The 19,813-nt window shown below is 55.2% G+C and overlaps 1 protein-coding gene across 2 annotated transcripts; it reads right to left on the bottom strand.

The window, feature by feature from the left end:
* Positions 1 to 322: 322 nt before the first annotated feature.
* TMEM200B (transmembrane protein 200B) lies at positions 323 to 5,037 on the bottom strand. 2 transcript variants are annotated; one of them, XM_019660242.1, is made up of 2 exons: positions 4,208 to 5,037; positions 323 to 2,190 (listed from the first exon to the last, which is right to left on the bottom strand). In XM_019660242.1, the coding sequence occupies exon 2, from the start codon at positions 2,168 to 2,170 to the stop codon at positions 1,247 to 1,249; it is 924 nt and encodes a 307-aa protein (XP_019515787.1). In that variant the 5' UTR covers positions 2,171 to 2,190; positions 4,208 to 5,037; the 3' UTR covers positions 323 to 1,246. The 2 variants fall into 2 exon arrangements, with proteins under 2 accessions (XP_019515787.1, XP_019515792.1); XM_019660247.1 differs by lacking the exon at positions 4,208 to 5,037 and adding an exon at positions 2,706 to 4,188.
* Between the last annotated feature and the right edge of the window lie 14,776 nt (positions 5,038 to 19,813).

The following is a 19,813-nucleotide window of genomic DNA, read 5'->3' as shown; positions in this document are numbered from 1 at the left end:
GTATGTTCTGCAGGGCAGCCAAGGGTGAGGGGACAACAGTCCCCCTTGGGAAATGGAGCCAGAGCTGTGGCCTGACCAACACCAAGAAATGCTCATAGGAAATACCTGCCCAGGATCTCAGCCCCAGGCTGGTGGTTTTACAAATCTCTCAAATGTATTATTTTGGTGACAAAAATGAAGGAGCTTTGTAAAATTTTTAAAAATTATGAATCATATCAAGTAGTTGTTTACATTTCTTGACAAAATAGGAACTATGGCAGCAGAATCAAATTGGCAAAATCCTTAGATTAAATAGGCAATAATTAGGTCTGCTGTTTTGGCCTTTTGTAGTAAGAGAAGTGGCTGTAGTGTTCAGATATGTGTTTGGTCTTGCTTCTTGTACTGCATTTTTCAATAAACTTTAAAAAAAAAAAAAGGACTGAATCTGAGGATTGATCGACTTTTAAAGTTCTCTTCCCCTACCAACAATTTGGGAAATTTCAGACCCAAATTCAAACCATTTTCTAAAGTAAGCTACCCACATTGGCCAAAATGCAGCTTCAACGTTGTATAAAAGGATTTCTGAGAACTGGCAAATGCTTTTTGCCAACTGGAGGAACATTTGCAGCATAGATCATGACAAAGGAGAGAAGGGGGCTTCTCCGACCTATTTGGGGAGAGACTACACCCTCAGCATGAAGGCATTGGCAGTAGAGTAGCCCTAGTGGGATGTACCCTGCATGGCTGAGGAAAGAAAGGGGTCCCCATCCCAGATGGCAGTGAAGGGTCTCAACTCTACCCCATTGCCCATCTTCCCAGAGGTCCAAACCCCATCACCAGTGCCACCTTGGAGGGAGCCTGTCCCAGCTTGTAACAGCTCAACCTGCCTCCCAAGTCCTAGGGCTCCTTGCCCACCACTTTGGGTTTGCCAAGACACCAGGTGCATCTCCCAATCACCCTGGCCTGGACCTCCAGCCCCCACAGGTACCTGTCCAAGGTTAAGGCCACTTGGAAGGCTGAAGGAATTCCTGAGGCCGAGTCATTGCTGGTCTCCAGACTCCACATTAAAACACATTCTCTCCAGCTTATTGAAACTTTGTGCAGTTGGCATTTCTCTGCCATTTCTCAGGATGCCTTAGCAGCTGCTGGGGCCAGTGCATCCATTTCCCAGCCTGGGACGTGACGGAAGCATCTACTAGACGTTGGGACTCCTGGTTCTGTTACCATGGTCCATGCTGCAGCCTCATAGCAGGTTGTCCCCTGCTCCTCAAACCCGGGCCCCCAAATCCCCGCCTCCTCCCAACTTGGCATAACCCCCCAGACTGAGGCGGTCCAGACGTGGCCAGCTTCGGTGAGCACAGTCCCGAGCCGCTGGGGCCCCAAGCAGGAGCTCTCCAAGGCCCAGATCCAAAGACTTGGAGTGTTCAATGCAGGAACCAGAGGGCTGCACGGTGATAATCACATGGCCAGTCTGGGTCCGCGGACCCCAGGGTGAGGTCAGCCCCGGGCCCTTCAGCGGGTAACTGTTGAGCAGGGCAGGTAGCCCCAAGCGAGGATTAGCAGGCTCTGAACGCAGACTCCGCACTGACGGGACAGGTGAGGTACCCTGACGCGGGGACAGGTCCCAACTTTCTGGCTCTGCACAGCCTATGGCTCGGGGAGTCCTGGGACCGGGGCTGGGAAGGAGACCGCAGTCCCAGCCCGGGCCGTCAGGGGGCCGGAGCGCCTGAGCCCGCAGCACTCCTTGGCGAAGCCGTCGCGTCTCCAAGTCGCGGTTCTCATAGAGCAGCGTGTTGGCGCAGATGAACACGAACAGACCGACGCCCATGACCACCGGCCCAAGGAGCCGCAGCCGCTCGTGCGGGCCATGGGCCCGGCCGGCCCCGCGACCCTCACGTCGCAGCTCGCTCACGGGGGGTGCGCTGGCATTAGCAGCCCGGGGCCCTGGGGCCCCGGTGCGGTGCGGCCAGTAGCCGGCCACTGCGATGCCCATGCCTACCAGCACCACGAGCGCCCCCAGCGCCGCGAAGGCCCCCGACGGCGAGCGCAGCCGCAGCCGTGCCCGCACCCTCAGAGGCTCGGGAGGGGAGCGCGGGAGCCGGCGGCGGCCCAGGCGGCGGCCCAGGCGAGCGACGCGGCCCTCGGGGCTCCTCCGCGCCTCCCCGCAGTCTCCGGGGCTCCCGGCCGTCATCTTGCCGTCGTTTGGGCGCTCTGCGGAGAGAAGACGGGAGGCAAGGACTCAACCGACGGGCCTAGAGTCGGAGCGCCAGGGTGGGGGACCAAATCCGAGAAGGAAGATCGGGCTGCTTCGCCCAGGACGCTTGGAGATCCCTGGCGGCCACCCCCGGATTTTCCCGGGCTGCCAGGCGGGGAGCCGCCCCCACTCCGGTTTTCCGCAGCGGCGCTCCGAGCCAGGGTTGCGCGGCAGAAGCCCGAGTTGGCCCGGCCCACGGGCGGAGAGGAGGGAGGGGGGCTCCGGCTGCTCCCTGGCGCATCGTTGGCTGCGGGGCTCCGGCCGCTTGCGCCCTCTTCGCCAGCCCGCGGGTACCCGGCCTCGGGAGGCGTGGGGCCACCAGCAGCAGCGCCTCCAGGGTAAGTCCTGCCAGGGCGCGACCTCACCCCCGCACGTGGCTGCACCGTAGTAAAGAAGGGAGGTGGCGCGCAGACCGCCCGGGTCCGCTGGGGTCGCTCGCGGGCCCCACTTCCCCCTACTGCGCTTTACATACCGCAGCGTAGGAAGGAGGGGGTGTCCCTGACTACAGCCTCCTCCCGCCCGCCGCCTCCTTCCAGGCCTCCTCAGTCAGCACAGAAGCTGCAGCAGGAGAGACTTGAGCAAGACTCCAGGAGGACCGCTCTGACCACGACCAGCGGCTGACATTGCCCAGGGTTTCTTTAAACTCCGAACGGAAGAGGCTGCCCGGTGCCCCCGCAGCCGGGCTGTGGCGGGCAGGAGGCGGGGAGCTGCGGGGCCCGGTGCAGGGTTTTGTCCAACGGACTCCCCTCCTGGCTCTCCCGTCGGCCGGGACAAGGCTGTTCCCAGGTTGCAGCGTTTCCAATTCGGGCTCTTCGGGATGAATCATCCCCCTTTCCCGCCGCCTGGCCTCCTTTCCAGCCTCCTCCGCCCGAGGCCTCAATGGCCCGCGTCCCGGCCGGAGCAGCACCGCCCCTCCGCCTCGGGCCGCCTCAGAGTCCGGGCCTCCCCGCTGAAGCCCCTCCCGGCTGCTGGTCCGACCTGGCCCGAGACCTGGGGACTGGATCCAGGCCGGGGCAGGAGTAACAAGGCTGCGTGTGGTGTGGCTCCCAGGGAAGAGAGGGTGTGGGAGGAAACGGGGGCCCCGCCCAGGCGCCTGGAGCCTCAGGAGAGGGGGGTTAGGACCTGCGGTCCAGTGGCGCGTCCTCACACCCCCAATCTGGTTTCTAAACAGCTCCAGCGCTGGAACCCGCCCCTAGGCCCCAGGGAGGAGGCCTTGCTATCCCACCTACTCCCCATCCGCACCCCTGAAGCTCAAACCAGGACATCCATCCCTGCCACCGACAGGAGAGTTGAAATCCCAGGGCCTAGCATGGAGCCGCAGCGTCTACCGCGTCTACAGCCTGCTTTTTCACAGATGGCAGGCGACTGCAGCCCAGAGAGGAGCCTGCTGGAGTCACACCGCCACCCAAGGCGGGGAGCTCCACCAGGACCGACGCCGAGCCTCTGGACCTAGCCCAGCGCTGGGCACTTCTCAGCACAGCCACGGGAGCTTCCTGGCAGGAGACGAGGCCCCTTTCCCCCTTGTCTCTGAATGTGGAGTCCTTTCCCCAACCCCAAGCTGGCGAAGTGACTACCCCGCCCCAGGCCAGAGCTGGCGCCCAGTCCCAACTCCGGAAAGGTCACCCCTGAGCCCCAGTGCTACCCTCAGTGAGGGGAGGGAGTCGGAGGCGTGCAGAGATGAAGACATGCTCAGAGACCCCAAGTCTCTGTAGGGCGTGAGTCGACGCTGGGGACCCCAGGGAGGCCGAAACTTGGAGACACAGTCCGAATGTCCCAGGGCGCGGGAAGTTGCTTGGGACCAGGTCCTGGCACTCCAGGATCCCGCCTCCGCCCGCGTCCACGCTCTGGCGGGGGGGTGGGGGGGTGGAAGGGGGGACCCGGCTCCCGCCCGCCCCGGGGCCTTCCCAGAGGGAGGGACCAAACAAAAAGTTGAGGAAAGTGGGAGACGAACCCCGGGACCCTATTTTTGCTCACCTGGCGCCGCAGCGCCCGGGTGGGTCCCGGTCAGAGTCCGCGCGCCGCGGCTCGCGGCACTGCCGCGGTCTCCGCCGATTCTGGGCCCCCGGTCCCGCCCCTCCCGGGCCCCGCCCCGCGCCTCCCCGGCCCCGCCCTCAAGGAGCCGGGGGTACAGTCTGGCCCGCGCCCCGCCAGGCTCCGCAACTGGAAGAAAGCAACAGCTCAGGGCTGAGGGTCGCAGGTAAGCGCAGTGCGCGCGCCTGGTGACCCAGAGGACCGGGGACCCTAGTCCCCCGCTTGTGTCATTCGCAAAGGGCCGGGAGGGCTCTATTCCCACGTGGGGAAACTGAGACCGGAGCCCGAGAGTCCCCTGCCCAGCTCCGCAGCCTGAGCGTGCGGACGGGATTTGAAGGCCCCAGGCCCTCCCGCACCTCGCAGAGCCCCTCGGTCCAGGCGCCCGGGAGAGGACTCGCGGGGGCGGGGGCGTCTGAGGGCCCACTGGTCCCCAGCGCCGTCCGGGGAGCTGCCCGTAGGAGGCGGCCGGAGTTGCTGCTCTGCCAGCCCTTCCTCTATCTGAGCTTCACTGCCTTCACCTGTAAAATGGACATAATGGTGTCTGCTTCGCAGGATGCTGAAGGGCGAAACTTGGACAGTGAGGACGGGGCGCACAACGCCGGGCACAGCCCCGGACACCCCCGCAAGCGCTCAATGAATAGTAATCACGGAGGGGGAGTTAGAATAGGGATGCGCCTGGCCCCCAGAGCTGAGAGAATCAAAAGGGGTGTCGCAGATCCTGCCCCTCTAGCCCCCCCCCTAAGAAGATGAGCCCAATTTGGAGGGGGGCAGTGCTTGTCCCAAAGCAGGAGGGGGGCACTGAAGGCCGCGGAACCCAGGCCAACAGGCCTGAAGGGGGCGGCCTGGCTTTCGTGCCCCGCCCCTCCCCAGAGGCAAGAATGTGGAGCGGAGCGCGGGGGTCGGCTGGCGGCCCAGTTTCCATGATGCGGGGGGCGGGCTCAGAGGAGGGGGGTGCGGGCGGACTGCCAGGCTCTGCGCCGGGGCCCCCCTCACTCCCGCAGCTCGGCCGGGCCCCTCGGGAAGAATTTCCGGCCTGGGATTGATTAGAATCCTCCCCTCCCCCGGCCGCGGAGACCCCCCGGCACGCGGGGCGCGAGGGGAGGGGGATGGGAGGTAATGAGACCCGGCTGTGCGCACCCGACAGGGAGGGGGAACTGGAGGAAGTCGCCGGCCTGGGCCACCCCACCTCCCAACGCGTGGCGGAGGGGTCTCGGGTCCACACCGCACAGCTAGGCCTCGAACACAGGCTCCGACCCTCTGGCTCGGCCGAGGGGACTGGGGATGGCATCGGCGCCCCCCAGGAGCTCCTCTCTTAGACCCCGGGGACCAGGCATCTTAGGGAGCGAACGTGGCCACCCGTGGGAGCAGAGCCTCCTCCGGTGGACCGACCCTGAGCATACCGGCGTCCACAGGAGGCTACAGTGGGTGGGGCCGAGCCGCGGATCGCGGGGCTGCACCCCTGCGGTCCAAGAGCGAGGCCACGGTCGCCTTCCTGCAGCCCGCGTGGGACTGAAGGCTCCAGCTGCCTGAGCTGGGAAGAGAACGCCCTCTCCTTTGTGCCTGGGTTGTTGCCTGCACTCCACTGAGGCAGCAGCCTCCTTCTGTCTCTTCCCACCTCCTGCTTCCCGCCATCTCCGGCATCGACCCTTTACTTCATCTGCAGCGCACACACTGATCCACCGCGTCCTGGCCTCCACCCTCCTATCGCTCCCTCAACGGCCCACCCAAAACCTGTCCCCTTCCGCGCTCACTGTTCTTCCTGGAGACACCAACTTTGGAGGCCAAAGCCTGGACTGTGTCACTGTCCTTGTCCCTGGCTTTTACCGCTTGCTTCTCCTGCCTGCCCCTCCCAGCTTTTCCCCCTCCCTGGCCTCCTCTCCTCCCCAGTGTTGGGGCTCCTTTAGCCTGAGCCCACAAGCTCAACCTCACTGTCAGCAGCTAGACACCTCCTCAGAAGTCTCCCTGGGCCCAATGACCCTGCCCATTCCTGCTCATCCCCGTTTCCCGCCTCTGTGAAGGGCCTCACTGTCCCCTCCAAGACCAACTACACCAGGGGTCACCTTCGGACCCTTGCATTGAATTCATCAGGTCTGTCTGGTGGACCCTGCTCTTGTAATCTGGAATTAGCTGCCTTCTCCTTGCCCCAGGCTGTGCAGAGGGGCACCAAGCGTCTCTATGCAATCTGAACCCATCACTCACTCCCTGCTTAAAACCTTCATTGGCTCCCCAGAGTGGTCCACATGGAGTTTAAAATTCCTTCTCATCTCCACAAACTGGCCCCTGCCCCTCTCACACTCCCAGCTCCTGGATAGCTGAACTTGTTTTCACCCCCAAATCTGAACTCTGGCCTACCCTGATGGTCCCCTTGGCTCCTACTCATCCTTCAGACTTTCTCTGGGGCTTCCCCAGGCCCCCCGCCCCCCAACCAGGTCAGCCTCTCCTCCACCCTGACGTGAGCCTCTCCTGAGCAGGACTGTACACAGGTGCTCTGAAGTCAGTGTTTGGGAATTGAGTCTGTTTCCTGTCTGTGCCCCCTCCAGCTGTGAGTGCTGAGGGGCAGGACTAGGTCTGTCTTGCTCACCCCTGGAGCACTGTGCCTGCCTGGAACTAGCTCTGAACTGGCCTGTGTCTCCTCCACCCCTGGGCCCTACCCAGACAGCAGAAGGGAAAGGACTCAGCTCTCTGTGTCTCCGTTTCCCCATCTGTAAAAAAGGGAGGAATAATACCTCCCAGTGTGAAGATTAAATAAGAGTACACATGTTCAGCATCTGGCACAAAGTGGATGCCCACCGAACAGCTGCTCCCTCCTCTGACTACACAGTTTCAGGCACAGAAGGCAATGTTTGGAGGTTGTAAAAACCTTCCTTGGGGTCATTTGGGGTGGTGGGGGAGAGAAGTGTCCCCTTTCCTAGATATAATCCCTTTTAATTCTCTTGAGAGCTCTAGGAAGTCAATGTTATGCCCAGTTTTCAGGAAACTGGCTCAGAGAGGCAAAGAGGTCTGCCCACAGACACACAGCCAGACTGATCCGTTCCCTCCCACTCTGCAGGACGGATGCCCACCAAGTCTGCTTGGTTTGGCCCTGAGGACGTGCAGATGTGTGGGCAGCAGTGGCCTCAATATTGGGACACTGATTTCCTCCGGAATCTGTCCTGGCCTCTATGTGACCTGGACTCCTTCACTTCTGAAGGAGGGGCCTGGATGAGCTGTCCCTAGGGGACCAAGGTGGTCAGCATTTCTCCCCCAAGCTTCTCTGTGAATGCAGGGAACTGGACACAATGACCCCCACCTGAGCCTACCCGAGGCTCTGTGTCCTCTCCAGAAGCCACAGTGGGGAGGGAGCAGCTGTCATCTCCTGCATGTCACTGCCCCACCCTAGGCCATAGGACATGGGCCTGGAAATTAATCTTTAGGAACAACCAGTCTAACCTCAGCTAGGCGGTCCCAGATTTTCGGCCCGAGCCCCAGGGATTTCTAAAACCATCCTTGTCTCAGGGCCGCCCTGGGCCCACTTGGGACACAGCCCCGTGCCACCGTGGCTCCCCTGGCAAGACCACAACCTCTACTGAGAATTCAGACACAGGTTCAGAGGGAGAGCATGGCTCGGAGTCCCAGTTTTGATTATGCTGCTCAGCCACTCCCTGGGTGACCTTGGGCACATCACAGCTCTCCTTCACAGCTCCTGCCTCTCAATTTGTACCTCACAGGAAAGACTGATGTGCTGACTGGCACGTGATTGGCAAGTAGAATCCAGAACCCCAGTTCCAGGGCTCCATTTTATAGGGATGGAAACTAATGCCCAGAGAGGGGCAGTGGCTTGACCAGGGTGACCCAGATAGTGGCATTCCTGCTGGGTTTCAGGGTCAGAAGAGTTTCCCACAGTCACAAGGTCCCATCCGGGGCCCAGGCCCTCAGAGGATTCTGGGATGTGAACCGTAAATCCATCTCCTGCCACCCCATGGAAGCTCTGAGCTGGGCCACTGGGTATCTCTGCGCCACTAGCGAAGCCCTTAGGGAGAATGAGTCCCCGTCTCCATTGCTTCCTGAAGCCCAGAAAAGAGGAGACAGAGCGGGTGACACTGGGAAGGTCAAGGACAAGAACCCTCCTGGGGAACAGGGCAAAGCCAGCCTCTGGCCGGAGTCCCTAAACTGAGGGACAACAGTGGGAACATCACCATCTCACCGAGCTCCCTCAGCTACCAGGCTGTTTATTCCTGTTACCTTCTTAACCCTCCGTCGGCCGCAACTGATGTCACAGATTCATTGCACACAAATTTTCAAATATCTAACACTTAAGTATCGTGACTCATCGCTTCTGTATCTTCCCCCTTTACTGTAACCTATCGCCAGTCGGGTTTGTGACTTAGTACGGTAAAGACGTATTTCATAGCGGCATCTTTGTGTGCAATGAATCTGTGAGATCAGTTGTGCCCGACGGAGGGTTAAGTGTGCAGGACCACCCCAAGTGTGAGGTGCTGCTGTCACCTCATTCCACACATGTGGAACTGAGCTTCAGCGAAATCCAGGCCTATGAGGACTGTCTGTCCATCTACCCGTCAGTCACAGGGTCCTGCAGAGAGCAATTCGGAGGCTCTCAGATCACATGGTCTAGTTCCTCCAACCCCTACACTTGCAACCCTGGACTGGTCCCAGTTCTGTCTATAACGTGGAGTCAAACGCCAGCGTCCAGAGAGCGAAATAAAGTGTTCTGTAAACAGTAAAGACAAAGTAAGGAGGCCCAGAGAGGGTGAGCGGCAGGCCCAAAAAGTCACACAGCCTGATGGGTCAAGTCACCCCAATTCCCATCTCAGTGAGGCAGAACTCCAGTTCTTGGGGGTAACACCCTGCCTCCGAGCTGTGCCCAGAGCTTGGTACCCAAGCCCAGGGAAGAGGGCAGCAGGAAGTAAACGCTAGAGACACGGAGATGGATACGCAGAGCCGGTGGACTCAGAAAAACCGGGACGCCGAAGGCTGGCGGGGCTGCTGCCGGGCCGGCGTTGGCGCCATCTGGCGGTGAGGTCTCGCACCTGCACCCGCGGGCTCTGGCCTCCCGCAACCAGGCCCGAGTTGCCGCCAGCGCCTCTGCCCGCCCGCCTTTCCCTTCCCAGGCCAGAGCGCTACCGCGTTTGCAGCAGAGAAGCAGGGGTCCAATCTCGCCTCTCCTCTGACTCCCCGCTCGGGGATCCTGGGCCGCACTTGTCCTTCTCGGGGCCCCATTCGGAACCTGGGGTCACTGGCCTTGGGACCTCATGGATGCGCTCACTGGCACACCACAGGTTGCCTAAGACAGAAAGGATTCTGCCTGGGGAGGTCGGAGTGTGGGGAGAGGGAGGACAGAAAACCGTGTGGCTGAACCGTATGGAATAAAGCCCGGTGAGGGCGTAGGGGTGGAGGGTGGAGTCAGATTGACCCGGTGTGGGAGCCCCCGAGCCGCGCGGCTTGAGCACAGTCCCTGTAATCCTTATAACGGCCCAGAGAGGGCAGCACCACCCCCAGCCCTGCCCTGCAGACAGGAAACAGGTTCAGACTGAAAATGGTAACTGCCAGAGCTGGGCTGGACTCCACGATTGCCTGATCTAAACCCAAACTCTGGCCCTGGGTGACTTGCCCCGAGCTCTGCTGTGCCTCCTGCTTTGGGCATCCAGCCCAGGCCTGTAGAACTTTACTTTTTAATCAGACAGGCCGCATGTGCATTGATGTTTGTGATTGTTTCCTGGAATGACGCCGTACCTTGGCTCTTTGACTTCTTGAAGAAAGAATTCAGTCAAGAGACAGAGTTTGTGCAGCATAGAGCAGCTAGAAGTTTATTAGCAAAAGCAATTACACTCCAAGACATGGAGTGGGCTGACCAAGAGAGGGAAGCAGCCTCTCCTTACTTTGTGTGAGAGTTTTTATTTCTGTGGGTAGAATTGTCTCCCCTCCTCTCCCCAGTACCTCTCATTCTCCCATCTGGCATGCCTCGTGTTCCCGTCTCACTCCCAAGGTTGCCTGAGCTCATTACAATGGTCCTGAGAAGCAGGGTGTGTATTCTGAATTGCAGGATGGTTTCTTTCTCTCTCCAGCTTCTAATAACACACCCCTTTGAGTTAGGGGCATGTGTGAGCCTGGTGTCTTGCTGGGCTAGTAAGGCATTGGTGCCTAAGTGAGGGCAGCTGCAAGGGGTCTGGACCCAAGTAGGAGCTGCAGCAAGGGGCTTTCTAACCAGGCTGGGTCTCTCCTTCTGCTCATTTCTATCTATCTACCCAGTCATTGCTCCCTCAAGAGTTTGAGACCTTGAAATCTTTTAGGAAAGGGGACGCTGTGTCTCTTCTGTATCTACTTCCTGCTGAAAGGGGGCGGTGTTGTAGTCAGAGTCTCATATTGTTCCCTTGTCCCTGTACTTTTGGTAGGTGGGAGGCGAAAGCTGCTAGCGACAGTGTTGAGAGGAGATTGGTATAATTCTGAGTCCTCTATTTCCGGAGGAACAAGTTGGAATCCCTGGAAGACTGTTATTTTTAAGTGGAACTGCTGTGATCTGGAGGAGATACATTTGACAAGTATATTAAAAAGATATGGGCCAAATAGTAGTAGAAGCAGTATACAAACTAAAGTCCCTAATAAGGGTAGAAACTAAGTTATGGAAGTTAGAGTGCCTTTTATCACCTGCCAGATGGAGTCAGTCATTGGATGTTCCTTTCCAAAATTATGAAGCTATTTAGCCTGATTGTATATCTTGCTAATATCTTCTCCTTGACTGGTGGTATTTGTATAAGTGCAGCAAGTCTTATTAATTACCGTATATACTCCCCCTTGTTCAGCTAATAAGTAATCAAGGGCTAGTCTGTTGTCAAAGGGACCACTGGAGATTCTGGCGGGCAGCTATGGACTTTGTTAGGTTGGTTAAAGTAGCCTCATGGTAGGCAAACCCTCCCTAAGGGGCTGCTAGACCGATAGCAGCCCCCATACCAGTTACCATGAGTCCTATGCTCCATTTGGTTTGGGAGTGAGTAATGTTATGAACAGCGATTGATATGCCTTGAGGGCCTAAAAATCCTATGGTGTATTGTCCTTCAAACTGGGAATTGTTTTTTGTTTTTTTTAAAGATTTTTATTGAATTGGGGGATGGGAACAGCGCTAGGGAGTTGGAGGAAGGGGAACAGACAAGTTGCTGTCCTTTTGTTCTTCAGTCTAGTTGTGGAGGACGTCGCTTCACTGGCCCAAGTTGGCACCATCATTGCGCTCTTCCCGGGTGAGGCAGATCAGTCGCCGGCTTCTGGACGGCCGCTCACTGTGGCTGCTGGATGCTCACGCTGGCTGCTGGCTACACACGGTAGCCCATGGCAACCCACTGTAGCTGGGGTTGCAGCCTACGCAGGAGACTCAGAGAAGCCCAGCTCCAGGTTGAGCTGTTGTTCAGCATCTTAGCTGTAGAGGGCAGTGTCACTGGCCCTCATATGTGGGATCCGAACCGGGGCCCTCTGGCGTCCTAAGCCAGCTCTTAACCAACGCACTACTCTGCCAGCCCCAAACTGGGAATTGTTAATGCATGGGTAGGCCAGGGCTAAAGGTGGTTGGGGGTAGACCCCGTTTGGCGACTTCTCTCTGGGTAACTCATTTTGAGGAGGACTACAGAGAAATAAATACCCAGGGAGGGCACAAGCCGAGTGCCGGGAGGAGTTAAACTATGTGGTTAGGCCTGAGCCCTACGGAGGGGCTATATTGCATTGGGGAGACGAGAGGCCTCCCGTCAGCCCAGCATCCCTGGGCCCTGCTGGTACCTTCTCGGCTGTTGGAGGTAGGCAGTAAAGCTTCTAAGATGTTGCTGCCTGCCCCTCCCAGTATGTCCACCAGTTTCTGGGGCTTGTATTTTGCCTGTCATCGTGAGCTTTGTGACGAGTTGGACACCAGAAGGTAGTATTTGGAGTGTACCTTCTAGAAATTTCAAATGTAATGGAGTCAGAGGGGGACCGGACAGAGGAGACGTAGCCTCTTTCTTGATATGAACAGAAGTGACCAGGGCTAGATGTGAACGTACAGTTGAGGGTTTTGACCCTAGTTGTATCGGACTAGTTGTGGGCTGAGGTGAACACAGCCCGGATGTGTAGCTGAGCGGTCTAACCTGACAACCAAGGCAGAGCTCATGGGGAACTCATGGGGACCCCTGAAAGAAAGGTAAGGCTGAGATTAAAATGGGTAGGCTGAAACTGGGGAAGAAGAAGGGCGTTTCCAGGCTGCCGGTGATATATCCAATAATTAGAGAGGGTATTTCCCTTTGTAATTATGTTGGAAAAGTTTATAAGGGTGTTAGTTTCCTATTCCCCGCAAAGGGGCTGGGAATGTAATAGAACTAGGAGGACGAATATCATGTTGACGATTTAGTCTAAGCATATAAGAAATAATTATTTAGTGTGTGCTGGGTGGTGGGCACCAGGAGAGACACAGGTGGAAAAAATAAGAATAGAATTAAGAGAAAAATCAACTAGTAGATAGTAGTCAGGTGTTAGTTATTAGTGCTTAGCGGCACTTTCTTAAATAGCAAATTGAGGTCTTCTAGAGCAGCGGTTCTCAACCTTTCACAGAGGTCGCCTAAGACCATCGGAGCACACATATTTTCGATGGTCTTAGGAACCGAGACACCGCTCCTCTATCTGTCTCCAGGCCCACATGCAGATACGCCCACATACGAGTACCCGGAGACCCCTGTGAAAGGGTCATTCGAACCCCAAAGGGGTCGAGACCCACAGGTTGAGAACCGCTGTTAGAGGCTCGCAGGAGTACTGAGACCCGGTAAGTCTTCCGCTTTCTCGCCCTTCCAGGGTTTTGTCCAGGAGACTCCTGGCACCTTTGGCAGCTGTAAGGGTAGAAATAACATAGTGAAGGGGCCCTTCCAAGTGGGGCTCAGTTGGGATGTGGGGGTGCTATCTTTCTACAATCTGATGTGTATCTGGTTGCCAGGTGGGTACTGGGTTGGTGACGGTGGGGTCTGACCTGCAGGTAGGGGCAGAGCCTTTTGTGTATAGGCCCTGAGGGCTTCCTGAAACTATCATAGAAAGGTGACATTTTGAAGGAGGCTAGTAGCCTCTGAATCTAAGAGTATGTCCGATGAGAGGAAGGCCCTCCCATAGCCAGCCTCCTAAGAGCTGAGCTTACGGAAGCCTGCAGGCGTATTCAAACCCATAGTAGAGCTATTGGTAGGAGGTTAAGCTGTGGCCGAGAGGTTTCTTGACAAAGCTTCCTTAGGATGTTCCTAAGGGTTTGGTTTGTTCTTTCTACCTTGCCGGTGCTCTGAGATCTCTATGAGGAATGTAAGAAATCTCTTGTCCCCAGGGCCTTAGCCACCTGTTGGGTAATATGTGATGTAAAGGAGGGCCCATTGTCACTTTGTAAGGACATAGGAATGATTTCCTTTAGCAGTTGCTTGGAAACCTCTTGGGTCCTCTGTCCGGGTGGGGAATGCCTCTACCCACCCCGTGAGGGTGTCAATAAATACCAAGAGGTATTTAAATCCTCTGCATGGAGGCAATGGAGTGAAATCTCATTGCCAGTCCTCCCCTGGGTGGCTTCCCCCACGCTGACTGGGCTGTATAAGTGTGTGTGTGTGTGTGGGGGGCTTGTTTCCCTGGGGTTGTTGTAAGTACAAAGCGTACAGGCATGACATAGCTGGTTAACTGCCTTATATATATATTGGGTTGTCAGAAAAGTCATGACGCATTTTTGCAACAAAAACCATAGAAAAAAATACGCCATGACTTTTCCAACAACCCAATATGTCTTTTCCAGTAAACACCTTCCTGTAGATTTGGAGTAAATTATCCCGTCTAAAATGACAGGAATTATGAAGTCCTTTCATTTTCCAAGTGGGGGTAGGGGGACCGTGGAAAGTGTAGCCTTTGATCCAGCTCATACCATCCCTGAGGGTTCAGGGTGTCTCCCCTCTGACTGGCCCCATTTTTCTCTTTTGCGGTGTATGGCGGGGGAGGAGTGGGGCCCTGTATAGAAGGAATGAGGGTCCCTATACATTTTCCTTCCGAGAGCATGTGGCCTTCGCCGCCTGATCCACCTGATGATTTCCTTGAGCTATTATTGTATCTTGTCCCTTTTGATGCCCCTGGCAGTGGATTACTGCCACCTCCGTGGGTGAGTGTACGGCGTCTGGGAGGGATAATATCTGAGGTCCGTATTTTATGGGCGTGTCTCTGGCAGGGAGGAATCCTCTTTTTCCCCAGATAGCTGCAGAGGCATGGAGCACTAAGAAAGTGTATTTAGAGTCTGTGTAGATATTAACCCTTTTGTCTTTTCCTAGCTGTAAAGCCCTAGTTAGAGCGATTAATTTAGCTGATTGACCCAAAGTCCCGGGGGGCAATGCTTTGGCCTCTGATTTCAAATGGGGTGACTATGGCATAGCCTGCATACCTGACTCCTTCTCTTATAAAGCTGCTACTATCAGTAAACCAAGTGTCATCTGAGTTTTCAAGTGGCTGGTTCTTTAAGCCTCTCCTGCTAGTAAAAGTTAGGTGGATGGTTTCTTTACAGGAGTGTATTGGGGTGCCCTTCTCTGGGCAAGGTATTAAGGTGGCAGGGTTAAGGGTGGTGTACCTTTGGATAGTAATGTCAGGAGTTTCTAACAGCAAGACCTGATATTTTAATATCCTGCTGTTTGTTATTCAATGGGGGCCCGTGAGGCCTAGTAAGGCAGCTACCTGGTGGGAAGTGAAATCCTCTAAGGCCTGTCCTAGGATGATTTTAGAGACCTCTTATGCTAGAAGGGCAGTTGCTGCTACTGCCCAGAGGTAACCTGGCCAGCTTTGTGCCACCAAGTCTAATCTTCTGGATGAACATCTGACTAGGTGCTGAGTGGGGCCTAATTCCTGGGTTAATACCCCTAGGGCTTTACCTTGTTTTTCAGTGACATCCAGCCAGTAGCGTTTTGTGGGCTGAGGCAGCCCTAAGGCCGGGGTTCAAGTAGATCTCTCTTTAATTGCTCAAAGGCTTGTTGTTGCTCTGGCCCCCAAATAAGGGGGCCCTGTTCCCTGCTCTCCTTGAGGGCTTCATATAGAGGCTGCATCCTAAGTCTATATCCGGTTAGCCAGAGTCTACAGTACCCCGAGAATCCAAGGAATGTTCTGAGCTGACTTTTGGTCATGGCAGAGGAGAGCTGAGAATTGTCCTTGACCTTGTCAGGGGATAACTTTCCTTCTCCTGGGGTAAGGATTAATGCTAGGTATTGAACCTGTTGACTGACTAGCTGAGCTTTTGGTTAAAGATCTTGTAGCCTTGTTTGGCTAGGAAATTTAAGGTCTGCGGAGCGTGTAGTTGAGCTAGTTCTTGGGTAGGGGAACAAATGAGTAAATTTTGTGTATACTGAATAAGCGTTCCCCGCTCAAGGGACAGGCAGGCTGGGTCCCTAGCTAAAGCCTGACCAAACAAGTGTGGGCTGTCCCAAAACCCTTGTTGGAGGACAGTACAAGTGAGCTGCTGACCCCGCCAACTCACCCCCCCCATTTCCTGTCCCAAGACATTGAGAAGAAGGATTGAGGGGTACACAAAAGAAGGCATCTTTTAAATTAAGGACTGAGAACCATTCTGTCTCTGGGGGTATCTCCCCAAGAATCGTGTACGGGTTTGGAACTACAGGGAGGAAGGGTACTACGGCCTTATCAGTGATCCTTAGATCTTGGACTAATCTATATTCCCGGAACTTTTCTTTACAGGGAAGATTGGGGTGTTGCAGGGAGATAAGCATGGTTTTAACAGACTGTACTTGAGAAATTTGTTAATAAGGGGCCACAGGCCCTCTTTGGCTTCGGGTTTCAGTGGATATTGTCGCTGGTGGGGGTCATGGGAGGGATCTTTAAGTTGAATCTTAGCTGGAGTAGCATATTTGGCTCTTCCTGGGATTTCTGTGCTCCAACTCTGGGTTCACTGAGTTTAACTATTCAGGTTTCTCCGAGATAGAGGTCTCTTTGTCAGAGAGTGCTACAAGTATATGAGGGAGAGAATTTTCAACAACCAGACGTGCTCCCACTTTCTGGAGAACATCCCTGCCCAGAAGGGGACTGGGGCATTCCGGCATAACTAAGAATGAGTGAGAAAATAGAGCCTCTCCCCATGAACAGCATAGAGGAGGGGTGAATCTCCAGGTTATGGGATGTCCCTCCACCCCAATTCCTTGGCAGGATTTGAGAGAGAGAGCACCGGACAAAGAGTTTAGCATGGAATAGGCACTCCCATAACAAGGAGAAAATTTATGGTCTTACCGGCCATGTCCAAGGTCGCCCTAGGCTCTGACACCTCGATAGCTATTCCGGGAGCTGGAGGGAGCTTTGGGCCCCTTCAAACAAGGCCATGATGGGTTGGGGGTCTGACCGGGGGGCCCTTCGGCCCTCTGGGCAGTCTTTTCCCCAGTGGCTAACCTTCTTGCAGCTGGGGCATGGTGTCCATGGCTTTTTCTCCTCCGGGCATTCACATCGCCAATGTCTGGTCTTTCTGCAGTTGTAGCACTTTCCTGGGGTCTTCTTCCCTTGGGCGACCCGGAGTTGGCTGTCGGACTTGTAAAGCAGCCACTAATTGAGCCTGTCTCTTATTCCTTTGCTTTTCTTTCTCCTGTTCTCTCTCCCTGACCTTTTCTCCTCCTCTTGGTCTCAATTGTACACATAAAAGACCGAGGGGGCTATCTTAAGAAGCTCCCCCAGCTGAGTGCTGGGTTCCAGTGCTAATTTCTATAACTTCCTCCTGATGTCTGGGGCAGACTGAGTAATGAACCGGTCTTTGAGTATTGCCTCTCTTTCAAGAGAATCAGGATCTATGTCAGTATATTTAGTGAGAGCTTCTCTGAATCACTCTAGAAAAACCGTAGGGTTCTCAGAAGGGCTTTGGTCAATAGTAGCTAACGTGTGGTAATTATTTGGCTTAATCTTACATTGTCTTATGCCCTCAGGTAAACAAAGGACTAGGTCAGGGGTCGGCAAACTGCGGCTCGCGAGCCACATGCAGCTCTTTGGGTACGTTCCGTCTCAAAAGTTTGCCGACCCCTGGAAGAGCAAATCCTGTCCCTCACAACAATTTCAAAATTACTCGAGAGCCATAAATATATCTTTACACAATCACCGTTATGTGAATAATATCCTTTAAAATTTTTATAAGTGAAACTATGATAGTTTTATTTTCATTTTCAATTTTACTTCAGAGCCTGCGGCTTGCAAGCCGCAGTTTGCTGACCCCTGGTGGCTCTTCCATCTCAAAAGTTTGCCGACCCCTGGACTAGATGATCTCATTGCTAAGTGCTTTCTGAGAGATAGTCCCAGTTGGGGTCAGTGCTGGGTACAGCCTTGGCCCCTATTGGATTATTAGGGTTAGTTATATAGAGACCGTTTGCATAACAGGTCGCAGCCTCTGTAATTGTCTCCTTTTCTGCTTTAGAGAAAGTTTGTCCTATGATGACATGAATGTCTCTGCAGGTGAGGTCAAAAGTAAGAGTGAGCCTCCAAAATCCATTGACACATTTTTTTCAGGGTCATCAGAGTAGCTCCCTAGGTCTGTCTTTATTTGGAGGAGGTCCTGCATGGAGAAGGAGACTTGCAGTCTCCCAGAGCTGCCTATGAGGCCTCCGCTTCTCCCCTGGAGAGGGCAGATCTTTGGGGCACAAGGGGACCCTGGGCATGGAGGCAAAGGCCCTTGTGGGGCTGTCTCCTCCTGTCCCTTAGCAGGAGGGGGTCAGAGGACATCTGCTGGGCTGTCCCCGAGATCAGGACCTCTGGGTGGACGAGTGAATAGGGCTAGAACTGAAGGGTCTATCTTACAGGAGCGACAGCGGTTTGAGTCATCTCTGAGGACCATGAAGGCCTGGACATGTGGTGCTTCTGTCCAGTTTTCTAGTTTGCGACAGAAGAGGTCCAAGTGTAAGGTGGTATGAGTGTTTAGACTGCCATTTTCAGGCCAGCTTTCTCCATCCCCTAATTTATATTGAGGCTGAGCCAGGTTGTAGAGGAAGATGAGCCTCTTCTTTAGTGTCTCAGGGTCAAGCTTGTTCTAATTCAGTAGAATACAGCTGAGTGGGGATTCCCGCGGGACGGAGCTCTGGTTACTCATCTATAAAAATAGAGAGGGCGGTGGGGGGGGAGGGTGTTCCCTCTCTATCCCCTGTCTCCGAAATACCTTCTGAAGCAGAGCGTCCCCCACCTCAGACCATGGGACAGGCCTGTTCTCGTCCCTGTAGCTATGGAATTACGTGCATCCTTACCTCATGCTTCCCTTTGCGTCGCCCCAAGCTATGGACTTAATGGGCACCTCACAGTGTGCTTGCCAGGAAGCGACCCCTCTGTCTTCCCCCTCCCCTTTGTAGTCTGGAGGGGTGAGACCCTGGGTCTTGTCTTTCTTTGTCCCTTTCTTCGTAAGCGTTCCGTGCCTGCTGCCTGACGCAGCCAGCCCTCAAAGCGGCCGTTACTCTGAACTCTTGGATGGACCCTGTATCTTCTGTCTAGTTTGTAGCCATCCCACCTTTGGTTATCTGTCCAGATCTGAGAGAGGATCCTTGCCATAATGACCCTAAGAGCCCGCCCCTGAAGGGACTGTTCAAATGGGTCGGCCTGATCTTTTAGGAGGCAACAGAGAGATCTCCTCTTGCCATCAATGTCAGTCTCTGTCTAGTTCCAAGACCATAGTAGTCTGGAGTCTGAGGAGTCAGACTGAGCCTGGGGAGAAGAACAAGACAGGCAATGGTGCAGGAAACCCAGACGAGAGGGCTGGCCCCTGGGCAGAGGTGTTTTTGCCAGCATCAGTCAAAGAGGGGCAGGCTCCAAACTGTGGGGGTTGTACGGACACAACAGGAGAAACAGCCGGTGGGGCAGAAAGAGTGGGCTAGCTGGAGACATAAGTCTAAATTCCCCGGCCCCCAGAGGCGCTGGAGGAGTTTGCGGAAGTAGAGAATGCTGTTTTGTGAGGACAGAAGAAGAAAAGTTTGTCCTGGGGAAACTGGGAATGACTTAAGGGAGGCTAAGCAAGCACAAGGTTCCTTGAAGCTGTCCCTGTCACCCATTTTGAGCTGTTCCAGGGCAGCGTGTAAGGGCAAGAGAAAAAGAGAGAGACAGTTTTTATTTCTGTGGCAGTAGTAAGGCTGGAAGTGAAAAGGGCGCCCAACATGAGGCGGAGATCAAGTGGAAGGTACCAACTCCCCAATGGCTGTACTATTATTTCTATCGTGGGGAATTGTCGCAAGGACGGGGGAGTGTGTATGCTTGTGGAATAGTGTGCCTCAGTGCACGGATATTTTTCTCAGATTGGCATGCGCCTATTGCCTCTTTTTCCTGATCCATGACCAATTCATCCTATCATGGGAGTCTTCAAGCGGTGGGCGCTCTAGCGGTGTTTAGGTGCCTTACCCAGGCCTACAACGCGGCTAAGGCCTTCCGGGAGTAGTTCAGTCATGGAAATGGAAGAATGTGGAGAGAGCAGGTGAAGGGAGCAATCTCTGAAAGAAAGCAGACAGCGAAGGCAGCTTGCAGCTTTCCTAAGGTTGGAGGGAAAGGAGAGAGAGGGAGAGGGAGAGGGAGAGGGAGAGAGAGAGAGAGAGA

This window comes from Hipposideros armiger, unplaced genomic scaffold (genome assembly GCF_001890085.2).
Source record: "Hipposideros armiger isolate ML-2016 unplaced genomic scaffold, ASM189008v1 scaffold_10, whole genome shotgun sequence".
Taxonomy (NCBI): domain Eukaryota; kingdom Metazoa; phylum Chordata; class Mammalia; order Chiroptera; family Hipposideridae; genus Hipposideros; species Hipposideros armiger.
Note: the sequence above shows the minus strand (reverse complement) of the source record. Positions and strands in the feature narration are given on the sequence as shown.

What these genes read in the sequence shown, in the direction of transcription:
- TMEM200B (XM_019660242.1), bottom strand. Translation starts at nt 2,170, where the DNA reads ATGACGGCCGGGAGCCCCGGAGACTGCGGGGAGGCGCGGAGGAGCCCC.